At 48.3% G+C, this 12500-nt stretch overlaps 2 protein-coding genes across 2 annotated transcripts in view; one reads left to right on the plus strand and one right to left on the minus strand.

Moving 5' to 3' along the window:
- The window catches only part of wnt5b (wingless-type MMTV integration site family, member 5b), a gene marked incomplete at both ends in the record, with an annotated part of 23050 nt that extends 21227 nt beyond the window's left edge, over positions 1-1823 (minus strand). The window contains one exon of the mRNA XM_080538518.1: positions 1819-1823. Coding sequence (XP_080394644.1) covers positions 1819-1823 — 5 coding nt within the window. The remainder of the gene's footprint in view (positions 1-1818) is intronic.
- Positions 1824-6818: 4995 nt separating this feature from the next.
- Positions 6819-8021, plus strand: fbxl14b (F-box and leucine-rich repeat protein 14b; the record flags this gene model as incomplete). The annotated part of the gene is made up of 1 exon (XM_080537803.1): positions 6819-8021. The coding sequence occupies one exon, from the start codon at positions 6819-6821 to the stop codon at positions 8019-8021; it is 1203 nt and encodes a 400-aa protein (XP_080393929.1).
- Between the last annotated feature and the right edge of the window lie 4479 nt (positions 8022-12500).

Raw genomic sequence — 12500 nt, forward strand, 5'->3', positions numbered from 1 at the left:
AGAAAGGGAGACAAAGAGAGGGAGAGAGACAGAGAGTGAGAGACAGGGGGAGAGAGTGGGAGTGAGAGAGAGAGAGAGAGAGTGGTATATACTGTAGGTATATGGGGGGTGAAGGGGGGATGGTTTCTCAGGTCTATTTAGGAGGTGTCAGCTTTCATCGGCTTGTTGACACTCGCCTCCGTCGCCTAGGTAACACATGCCCCGAGCCCTGTGCTCCACTGCACGCAATTATATAATTATGCCCCCCCATCCTCACCCCTCCTCACACCTCTTCCTGAATCATCACCTCATGTCACACGCCTTTAAAACAGCCCTCTAGTCCCACCTGTTTGCCAAGGCCTTCGGCCTCTAGTTTAATTGTTGTTGTTTTTTTTGCCTGACTGTTTGGCTGACTGTTTGTCTGACTATTTGCCTGACTGTTTGTCTGACTGTTTGTCTGACTGTTTGCCTGACTGTTTGTCTGACTGTTTGCCTGACTGTTTGTCTGACTGTTTGTCTGACTGTTTGTCTGACTGTTTGCCTGACTGTTTGCCTGACTGTTTGTCTGACTGTTTGCCTGACTGTTTGTCTGACTGTTTGCCTGACTGTTTGTCTGACTGTTTGTCTGTCTGTTTGCCTGACTGTTTGCCTGACTGTTTGCCTGACTGTTTGTCTGACTATTTGCCTGACTGTTTGTCTGACTGTTTGTCTGACTGTTTGTCTGACTGTTTGCCTGACTGTTTGTCTGACTGTTTGCCTGACTGTTTGCCTGACTGTTTGTCTGACTGTTTGTCTGACTGTTTGTCTGACTGTTTGTCTGACTGTTTGCCTGACTGTTTGCCTGACTGTTTGTCTGACTGTTTGCCTGACTGTTTGCCTGACTGTTTGTCTGTCTGTTTGCCTGACTGTTTGCCTGACTGTTTGTCTGACTGTTTGTCTGACTGTTTGTCTGACTGTTTGTCTGTCTGTTTGCCTGACTGTTTGTCTGACTGTTTGTCTGACTGTTTGCCTGACTGTTTGTCTGACTGTTTGTCTGACTGTTTGTCTGACTGTTTGTCTGACTGTTTGCCTGACTGTTTGCCTGACTGTTTGTCTGACTGTTTGTCTGTCTGTTTGCCTGACTGTTTGCCTGACTGTTTGTCTGACTGTTTGCCTGACTGTTTGTCTGACTGTTTGTCTGACTGTTTGCCTGACTGTTTGTCTGACTGTTTGTCTGACTGTTTGCCTGACTGTTTGTCTGACTGTTTGTCTGACTGTTTGTCTGACTGTTTGTCTGTCTGTTTGCCTGACTGTTTGCCTGACTGTTTGTCTGACTGTTTGCCTGACTGTTTGTCTGACTGTTTGTCTGACTGTTTGTCTGACTGTTTGCCTGACTGTTTGCCTGACTGTTTGCCTGACTGTTTGTCTGTCTGTTTGCCTGACTGTTTGCCTGACTGTTTGCCTGACTGTTTGCCTGACTGTTTGTCTGACTGTTTGTCTGACTGTTTGTCTGACTGTTTGCCTGACTGTTTGCCTGACTGTTTGTCTGTCTGTTTGTCTGACTGTTTGTCTGACTGTTTGTCTGACTGTTTGCCTGACTGTTTGTCTGACTGTTTGTCTGACTGTTTGTCTGACTGTTTGCCTGACTGTTTGTCTGACTGTTTTTTGTCTGACTATTTGCTTGAATTTCTGTAAAGCAACCGTGGGTCCCCTTGAAAGGCGCTATATACATTTAAGTTATTATTATTATTGTTATTATTATTATTATTATTATTATTACTATTATTATTATGACAGAATGTTCCGCCTGCTTCCTTCTCTGTATTTGCATGGATAACACTTGTCTTTTCCTGTCCTCACCCCATCTCTCCTTTTCTTTCACCACACCCCCCCTCCTCTCTCCCTCATCCCTCTGTCTCTCCCCAGCCTGCATGTTGGTGCAGCTCTGGCAGTGTTTGGGATGGGACATGTTGTTTGATTCAATGAAAATGGGGGGGGTGAGTTGAAGTTGATACGCCGTCGTTAAAACTATCTCCTTCCTCCTTCCTCTCTTTCTTCTTCTCTCTCCCTTCTCCTCCTCCTATCTATCCCTCTCTCCATCCATCCTTCCCCTTCCATATCCATTAACTCTATCCCCCTCCGTGCATCCCCTCATCATTGCCCTCCCTACCTCTCCCTCTCTCCACCTTTCTCTCCCTCTCTCCTACCCTCCCCCCCCCCTCTCTCTCTCTATCATCTCCAGCCCGAGGGGGTTGCCGAGTGTCGCTGAGGGTCTAGTGGGTCTGAGAGAGAGAGGGAGAGGGAGGGAGAAAGAGAGAGAGAGAGAGAGAGAGAGAGAGAGAGAGAGAGAGAGAGGAGAAGAGAGAGGAGAGAGAGAGAGAGAGAGAGGGGAGGAGAGGGAGGGAGAAAGATAGAGAGAGAGGGAGAGGGAGGGAGAAAGAGAGAGAGAGAGAGAGGGAGGGAGAGGGAGGGAGAAAGATAGAGAGAGAGAGAGAGAGGGAGGGAGAAAGATAGAGAGAGAGAGGGAGGGAGAAAGATAGAGAGAGAGGGAGAGGGAGGGAGAAAGAGAGAAAGAGAGAGGGAGGGAGAAAGAGAGAGAGAGGAGAGAGAAAGAGAGAGAGAGAGAGAGAGGAGGGAGGGAGGAGAAAGATAGAGAGAGAGAGGGAGAGGGAGAAAGATAGAGAGAGGGAGAAAGATAGAGAGAGGGAAAGAGAGAGAGAGAGAGAGAGAGAGAGGAAAGAGAGAGGGAAGGAGAAAGAGAGAGAGAGAGAGGGGGGGGAAAGGGAGGGAGGGAGAAAGAAAGAGAGAGAGAGAGAGAAAGAAAGAGAGGGGGAAGGAGAAAGAGAGAGAGGGAGAGGAACAGAGAGAGAGGGACAGAGGGGGAGAGAGGGGGGGAGGGAGAGAGAGAAGCCAGAAGCTGGCAGGGGAAGGAGAAAGATAGAGAGAGAGAGGGAGAGAGAGAGAGGGACAGGGGGAGAGAGAGAGAAGCCAGAAGCTGGCAGGGGCAGTTGGGGCAGCGAGAGAGAGAGGGCCAAGGAGGGTCTCTGCTGTACACACACACACACACACACACACACACAAAGAAGCCAAACCCCTGAACAGACCAGTCAGCATGCGCAAACACACACGCACATACACTAACATACACACACACACGCACAAGCGCACAGACAAGCGCACACACACGCACGCGCCACTAGCTCTACTCTAATCTCCTCCAGTGTGAGTGTGTTGTTATATAAAGGGTGAGGAGGGGCAGAAAGGGGGAGTGGAGGGAGGGAGGGGGGAGAGATGGGAGTGGAGGGAGGGGGGGAGAGGAGGAGCGGAAGGAGGGAGGGGGGAAGAGATGGAAACGGGGAGTGGAGGGAGGGAGGGAGGAGAGATGGGAGTGGAGGTAGAGGTGGAGAGGGGGGAGAGGGGGAGTGGAGAGAGATGGAGGTAGAGAGTGGCAGTGGAGGGAGGGACGGGGGGAGAGATGGAGAGGGGGAGTCGAGGGAGGGGGGGAAGGATTGGTGCTGTCAGTTGTGCTAGGTTGCATTTTCCCCTGTAAACATGGCAGAGTATGTTTGCAATCTCCTCTCCTCTTCTCTTCTTTCTCTCCTCTCCATCTTCCTCTCCTCCTCCTCTTCCTCCATTCCTCTCCATTTCCTCCCTTCCTCTCCTCTCCTCTCCTCTCCTCTCCTCTCCCCTCCCCTCTCCTCTCCTCTCCTCTCCCCTCTCCTCTGCTCTTCTTTGCCACACTCCACTGGGTTCTGCTAGCGCTCCTGTCATATTAGCTAACAATGCCAACACACAGGGGGGCAGCGTGTGTGTGTGTGTGTGAGAGAGAGATAGAGACTGTGTGTGTGTGTGTGTGTGTGTGTGTGTATAGTGAGAAAAGGGGGGGGCGGGGTCACTGCTGGCACTTAAAGTTTATCAAATTCACCATGTACTTTCTCCTTTGTCATACTATTTCTAACTAAATCAAGTGTGCCACAATTATTGGCACCCCTAGAAATTCTTACCAACGAAATGTAACTGAAGCATTTTTTCCAATTATATTTTACTTTCTTAAGTTCAAAAATTAAGAGTGTTTAGGAACTTTCAAGCAGTAATCCATGACTTCCTGTTTCACTGGGGTATAAATATGAGGTGACACAGAGGCCATATTCCCTTATTCATACATCAACATGGGAAAGATAAGAGAACACACAAATCAAATGAGGGAAAAGTGTGTTGAAATAAACAGATCCCCACTGTTAAGTATGGTGGAGGTTCCATGATGTTGTGGGGCTGTTTTTCCTCCAAAGCCCCTGGGAACCTTGTCAGGGTACATGGCACCATGAACTCCATAAAATACCAGGACATTTTAAATCAGAACCTAGCTGCCTCTGCCAGGAAACTAAAACTGGGTCGTCATTGGATCTTCCAGCAGGACAATGATCCAGAACAGACGTCCAAATCAACACAAAAATGGTTCACTGAACACAAAAACAAGCTTCTCCGAGGGCCATCTCAGTCCCCTGACCTAAACCCCATTGAAACCCTGTGGGCTGAGCTGGAGAGGAGAGAGCAGAAGAGAGGACCTGGGACCCTGGATGATCTGGAGAGATTCTGTAAAGAGGATTGGTCTCAGATTCCTTGCTCTGTATTCTCCTACCTGAGACCTAGATGACTTAGACGTTACAGGAGAAGACTCGGTGCTGTTTTAATGGCAAAGGGAGGTTGTACAAAGTATTAAATGCAGGGGTGCCAACAGACCCCTTGCCTAGAGCAATACCAAATTCCAACAATTGACTGACAAGTTGATTGCATGGCAATACATCTGTAAAAAGATTGTGGCACACGTGGTTTTGTTAGAAATTGTTATTTCTTGATGACAGATTTGTTTTTTTCTCAGAATAAATTTACTTCAATTAAAGGCTGGATGTTTCTCTTCTTTTTCAGTGTGATATTAAGCTAATTCACCAAAAGGTGCATTATTTAAAATAATCCTTTTTACTTGACTTTTATAATCCTTAGTACTTGTACTCTGCAGTGACGATAAAGTTGAATCTAATCTAATCTAATAATCCTTTTTACTCATCCTTATCAGGGGTGCCAATAAAATATTAGATATAGTGAGTGAAACTGAGGACAGAGGCCATCTTTAATATCCAACTGTAGATGATGATGGTGGTGATGATGATGATGGTGATGATGATTCAACCGTCCCATCATCAACAGGTCAGATCAGCACCATGACTCGGCATCACACGATCATTTTCATAGAGAAATGACATCACCAATGCCTCACACACATTTCCTGTCGACATACACACACACACACACCTCTTGTCTAAACAAACAAACAAACACACACACACACACACATCCCCTCCCGCCCGTGGCCTGTATGAAATATCAATACCTTGAAATAAACTAGAACAACCATATCTAAAACACACACACACACAGACAGAATGATCTTGCATCTTTTTTTCAGAATGAGAGCACATCCAATTCCAATATTTTAATTCAAATATGTTTAAAATGATCTACTATTAAAAGTGAAAAGGCTATTGTTATTTTTATTTTTTTTACCATTTACTGTTACTCACAATTATTACACAATTCAGAGAAAGAATCTAAATCATCTAACAGTCTGTCCTATATTGTATCATGTTTTATTTGTTTTGATTGTAGCAATTTGCAGGCATAGGTGTAACACATAATGCAACAAATGTTTTCTAATTTGTAGGGAAGCAGACCTGCTACAATGTCTCCATGACACAAAGTCATGAAACAAAGAACACAGAATTCCAGATCTAGAACGGAGCATTGCGTTCGGTTCCTAATTAGAACACCGCGGCTAAAACAACACAACGCACAAATTACTTAATTAAAAAGTGAAACCTATTAATCCAAAAACAATTTTCAAAAACCCACAATAAAACCGAAGAACGACGGATTAAAGTGGCCGGGTAAAGGGTTAAGACTGAAGTGAACTGGATTGTAAGAAGTTCGTTTCCAGGGGAACTATTCTGACTGTTCCAGCTGAGATGGGCCAAACCAACTCTCTCCTAAGGAAGGGGGGAGTCCACACAGACGAGAGGAATTCCTCTCAAACCTGCTCTACAGAACTCCACCGGAATACGTGTTGATTAACTGTAAACCGAGAAAACGTATTTTGTTTTTTATCGTAACGTGTTCTTTTTTTCCGCAAACAATGCGTTTGGGTTGTTTGTGAGTGCGCGTGTCCCCCCGCGGCGGCAGCGCGGTGCTTGCAGCCCTGCCAGGTCGGTTTGAACAGATCAGACAAAGGCGGCAGGCAGGACGCCCCTCCGCTCCGCTCGGCGAACACAAACCCCACTCCTTCTCTGACAACGAGAGAGAGAGAGAGAAGGAGAGAGGGAGAGAGAAGGAGAGAGGGAGAGAGACGAGAGAGGAGAGGAACCCGACTGGAATTCGAACCCTCCTTCCGTGTGTTTATGGCAGTTTAAAGGTCTCTTCTGAGAATGGACGACCGGTTGGACCCGCGGGACGAGGGAGGACGTTTAACGGGGGGTTTAACGGGGAGCGTCGTGTGAAGGACTCGGCGCGTCTCCCCTCCCGGCTAACAGCAGAACTGGATCTCGCTTTTTTGGGGCTTTTTTTTTGCCATTTTTGAAACCTACTGCGCAACCAGACGCATCACGTGGGCCCGTGGTAGTTGATCGATTTGCACAGTTATAAATGTGAAAAGACCAAAACGAGGACGAAAGAAGAAAAAGAAAGAAAGAAAGAACAAGAGAGAGCGTTTCTTCCGGATAAAAAAAGGACTGTACTTTAACCCGGGAGGATAAACACGTCGGCGGCGGGGGGCTTTCTAACCGGAGTGATTTTTGTATGCCGGTGTAAAAATGGAGACGCACATATCGTGCCTCTTCCCGGAGATTCTAGCCATGATTTTCAGCTATTTGGACGTGCGGGACAAAGGCAGGGTGGCCCAGGTCTGCTCGCCGTGGAGGGACGCGTCCTACCACAAGTCGGTGTGGAGGGGGGTGGAGGCCAAGCTCCACCTGCGCAGGGCCAACCCCTCGCTGTTCCCCAGCCTGCAGGCGAGGGGCATCCGACGGGTGCAGATCCTCAGCCTGCGCCGCAGCCTGAGCTACGTGATCCAGGGGATGCCCAACATCGAGAGCCTGAACCTCAGCGGCTGCTACAACCTGACGGACAACGGCCTGGGGCACGCTTTCGTGCAGGAGATCCCCTCCCTGCGGGTCCTCAACCTGAGCCTGTGCAAGCAGATCACGGACTCCAGCCTGGGCCGGATCGCCCAGTATCTGAAGAACCTGGAGGTGCTGGAGCTGGGGGGCTGCAGCAACATCACCAACACGGGGCTGTTGCTCGTCGCCTGGGGCTTGCACCGGCTCAAGAGCCTCAACCTGCGCAGCTGCCGGCACGTGTCGGACGTGGGCATCGGTCACCTGGCCGGCATGACCCGCAGCGCCGCGGAGGGGTGCCTTAACCTGGAGCACCTGACCCTGCAGGACTGCCAGAAACTCACGGACCTCTCCCTGAAGCACACCTCCAAAGGCCTGGCCAAGCTCAAAGTGCTCAACCTGAGCTTCTGCGGGGGGATCTCGGACGCCGGGATGGTGCACCTGTCCCACATGGCCAGCCTCTGGAGCCTGAACCTGCGGTCGTGCGACAACATCAGCGACACCGGGGCCATGCACCTGGCCATGGGCACCCTGCGCCTCTCGGGGCTGGACGTGTCCTTCTGCGACAAGATCGGGGACCAGAGTCTCGCGTACATCGCGCAGGGCCTCTACCGGCTCAAGTCGCTGTCGCTGTGCTCGTGTCACGTCAGCGACGACGGCATCAACCGGATGGTGCGGCAGATGCACGAGCTGCGGACCCTGAACATCGGCCAGTGCGTGCGGATTACAGACAAAGGGCTCGAGCTCATAGCGGACCACCTGACGCAGCTGACGGGCATAGACCTGTACGGATGTACCAAAATCACCAAGAGGGGGCTGGAGAGAATCACCCAGCTGCCCTGCCTTAAAGTCTTAAACCTGGGACTGTGGCAGATGACCGAGAGTGAGAAAGTGAGGTGAAACTTGGCCGGGTTGAGTTGGGGCCGGGGGGGGCAGGAGGAGGGAGGGGGGCCGGGGGAGAGAGAGGGGACGGGGTCTGGTGGAGAGGAGTGGGCGGGGGAAATGGTCCTTATTTAAAAACACAAAAAAAATCCCACTGTTTGCTCTCTGTGTCGTAGTTGGATATTTTTCAATGTACTAAAAATGACAAAAACTGTGACTTATGTTTCGCGATTTGAGACAGATCGGATTAATCATAACGCATTTTGTTTTTGTTTCAACCTAACCCAGTGTCCCGCCCTGCGTGAGAAACTATTAAAACGTGTTAAATTCCTAACGGAGCCGCAATATTAAAACGTCACCCTCTCCAACTGTCGCGCCTAGAACATTTGGCTACCTCGTATCTGTGTTATAAATCATGTATTCTTCAGAAGAAAGAGAAACAGTGCCTAAAGGTCTCGTCCCCTCCCCCCATCGCTTGAGAACGGCAAAAGAAGGGATCCTAACTACCTTTGTTAATTTCCCCCAGAAAAGCTCAACAATGAGAGAAACGAAAGAAAGAGTTTCGATAAAAAAGGACTGCTCGCTTCAGACAAAAAAAAGGAGCGACTTTATGCAAATACGGATTAAATACTGATTTGTATCCAAAAGCTTTTATTTAGTTTTGTTTACTTTTTAGCCCAACTTAAAGGCCTTGAAGCCGCGGATTCAAGCTTTGATCAAGGGGGGCGGCGGTGGGGTGGGGGGGGTTATATCTGCTGATCTATCTATGCTAATGGGAGCAGATATTGATGAAATATTGGCTGTTATTCAGAGCGTTTGTACTTCAAATTGAAGTGATTTCTATATAGAAATGCCCTTTCTGAATCAGGGCTTCCCTGCGTCTCTCAGTCCACCATGGCCTGCCACCTCATCCACGAAAGATAGCATAACACACGCCTTTGGGAGGAGAGAGAGAGAGAGAAAAACATCTAAATTCATCTTTTAAGACATGCTTAGATTTAAAGAAGCAATCGGGTTTTTTCCTCGGGTTTCAAGCGAATGCGTGTCAGGTCTGTGTGGAACACGATGTATCGAGTCCTGCTGAGAAGCTACTGTGTTTTAATGTACTGTATATGTGTTTGTAAAAAAACAGAATCCCAAATGAAATTGTTTTATATTCTTACAGTAAAACATTAAAGTTGATATTTATATAATAAACGACCGGAATGTGGACTGCTTTTGTCAAGGTTGTGTGAGATCAGGACATTGTATTGTTTTGATTATGCCTATATTAGAATACCTCATTCGCTCCCGTTATAACAACTATGTGCTGGAAACCCCAGACAAGACAGGGGGTTTCACGACCTGGCCTAACCATCTCCCTAACCGAGAACTGTAATAATCCCACAGACTGGGTCAGTTTGAGCCTGGTGTTAATGTGGATGTGTTACATTATTTACGAGCAGATTCAAAATGGACGCTTCCGTTGATTTGGCTGGTTATTATAATGATCAGTCTGTGTTGATTAGAGAGAGGCCGGCACAGCCTCTCAGGCTGCTGCAAGGATCCTTCCTCTGCTCTTCATCTGTCTGGGGTTCAAAACACAGGGCTATTCCGCATTTAGTTGTTTTAACTGATATTCAGACAATTTAACTAGTCATGTATGTTTTTATAACGCAGTTGGGGGGTGGGAGGGAGGTAGATTGTCCTCTGATCTGGCCGAGTGTGTTCCGACTGTTGTGGAAGTTGCGGAGCAGGACGGGTATTCCTCCTCATGCTCAGTCACGCATACCAGATCTGTGAGGCTCGGCGGCTTGTCCCACGGGAGTGCTCGGCCTCCTTCCCTCCCTCCCCCCCAACCCCGCAGCTGACCCCCTCCCTGACACACAGACACTTTTTAAACATTCCTCACCATCACTCAAAGCATTTAAGCTTTCTCTCTCCCACCACCCCCCCCCCCCCCCCCTCCAGCTAGGGGCGGGCAGCGGGGGTCTTGACCAGAGAGAGAGAGCGAGAGAGAATTCCCGATTCCCAAAGCCTCTAGTCTTGTGCAATACCGCTGCAACAGCCCTACACCACAGATAAGAGAGAGAACTGCGTCCAACATGTCAATTTCTAGCCTGTCTTTGAAACAATACAACCACAGGCTTTCTTTGAAAACATTTTTGTTGGCGGTTTCATAACAACACTTGTGTGTGTGTGTGTATATATATATATATATATATACACACACACACACACACACACACACACACAATGAGATGAATATATACAATGAAATACTTCCTACATTCCCTATTTAACCCTGTATTCTATCAGAGTTAAAACAGAGTCTATCAGCTGAATTGAGTTGAAGCAGCTGGAGACTCTGGTGTTCAGTGAGCTGCTGTCACGTTGGAGGGGGACATGAAAGCTGTCTTCCTTTGGTGAGAGGAAAGAGATGCTCGCTAACAGCGCCGGCAGCTTAAAGGTGTTGCCGAGTTACAGTAAAGGGCTTTGAAGTTTCCGGGGCCTTGGGGGTGTCGAGGGGGAGGGTGTCATGGGGGGGGGAGGGTGTTAGCACTTTTATCAGCGCCGAAATTGGAGAACATTTGGCGTTGCTTTAGATTGCAGGCTGCCCTCAAGCCGACAGATCTGGTGTGTGTGTGTGTGTGTGTGTGTTTTCTCTGTGTGTGTGTGTGTTCTTTCTTTCTCTTTCTCTCTCTCTGTGTGTTCTTCTGTGTGTGTGTGTGTTCTTCTGTGTGTGTGTGTGTTCTTCTCTCTGTGTGTCTGTACATGTGCGTGTGTGTCTCTCTGTCTGTGTGTGTGTGCTTGTCCATCTCTCTCTCTCTGTGTGTGTCTGTCTATCTCTCTCTCTTTCTCTGTGTGTGTGTCTCTGTATGTGTGCATGTGTGTGTCTGTCTCTCTGCGTGTGTGTCTGTGTGTGCATGTGTGTGTCTGTCTCTCTGCGGGTGTGTCTGTGTGTGTATCTGTCTCTGTATGTGTGTGAGCTGACTCATTGTGTTCAGTGTTGGGATGGCAGTTAGAGAGTCTTGATGTCATTCTGATCATTCATTCTGATAATGTAACTGACTGTGGAGAGGCTAGCCGGTGCATGGGAGATGAGGAAGAGGAGGAGGAGGAGGAGAGGTGCCTCTCCCTAATGTCTGCCACAGATCCCTGGAAAAAGCAGAGGAATTTGTGAGTCACTGTTTGACTTTGGACTGCTAAAAGTGAGTGTGCCGTGTTAAAATCCTGTCTGGCCCGAGAGGTCTGACTCCACTAGAACACACACACGCTCAACACACACACACACACCGTCTCACCACACACACAGAGACACACACGCACACAGTCTCACCACACACACATACTCCCTCTCAACACACATACACGCACACACACACACACACACACACACAGAGGCACACACACCGTCTCACCACACACGCACACCGTCTCACCACACACACATACTCCCTCTCAACACACACACACACACACACAGAGAGACACACACACAGTTTACTCGGCTCTGGTCCCTCTAACAAGGTCAGTCTGGGTTATAAGGATCATTTTAAGGCTTGTGAAATGAGACGTGTGTATGAACACATTTGTGACACACACACACACACACAGAATCTCCGGGGGGGTATTCCATCAACGTTGCTAAAGGACAATCCAGGCTTATTTTGATAACTCTGGCGAGACTTACTTACTTTACCTTTAGTGACGTTGATGGAATACCCCCCTGGTATCTCTACACCTGTGTTAGAACACTGTTATGACTCTAGGAATGGTGTCAAACTGATCAATAGTTTCATGATAATGATTGATTAATACTGGAGGTTGTGGAGTGTTTTACGTGAAGCACGTGGAACAGAGAACAGAACGGTTTATACAATGTTGTTACTGTGTTATTACCTTGTTATAAGAGGTAAGTTGTAGTATATTGTTTTGGGGGGAGGAAACAAACTTATTATATTTTAGAATAATTAATAACTTTATTAATTCACTTCTGTTCAAATCAGTTAAAATGGGTGACGGAACATTCAGGCCTCTCCCTGCTGGTCTGCTCCCAGTACAACCAGTAAGACATGCTGGTCTGCTCTCAGTACAACCAGTAAGACATGCTGGTCTGCTCTCAGTACAACCAGCTGTACAACCAGGTGGCTCAGCGCACCCAATCAGAAGTTAACAAACTTTATTTTTTTACAACTTAATTGTTGACATTCCGGGGGCGTGTTTGAATGTTTAACCTCATATTTGTATTTACTGTAGCGAGGGAGGGGGATAGACAGACAGGGGGAGGGAGGGAGGGAGATAGACAGACAGGGAGAGGGAGGGAGGGAGATAGACAGACAGGGAGAGGGAGGGAGGGAAACAGGCAGGCAGGCAGACCGACAAGGAGAGGGAGGGAAGGAGACAGGCAGGCAGACAGAGAGGGAGGGAGGGAGACAGACAGACAGACAGGGAGAGGGGGGAAGGGAGACAGGCAGGCAGGCAGACCGACAGGGAGAGGGAGGGAAGGAGACAGGC

The sequence above is a fragment of the Nansenia antarctica genome (genome assembly GCF_963989245.1).
Source record: "Nansenia antarctica genome assembly, chromosome: 8".
Taxonomy (NCBI): domain Eukaryota; kingdom Metazoa; phylum Chordata; class Actinopteri; order Argentiniformes; family Microstomatidae; genus Nansenia; species Nansenia antarctica.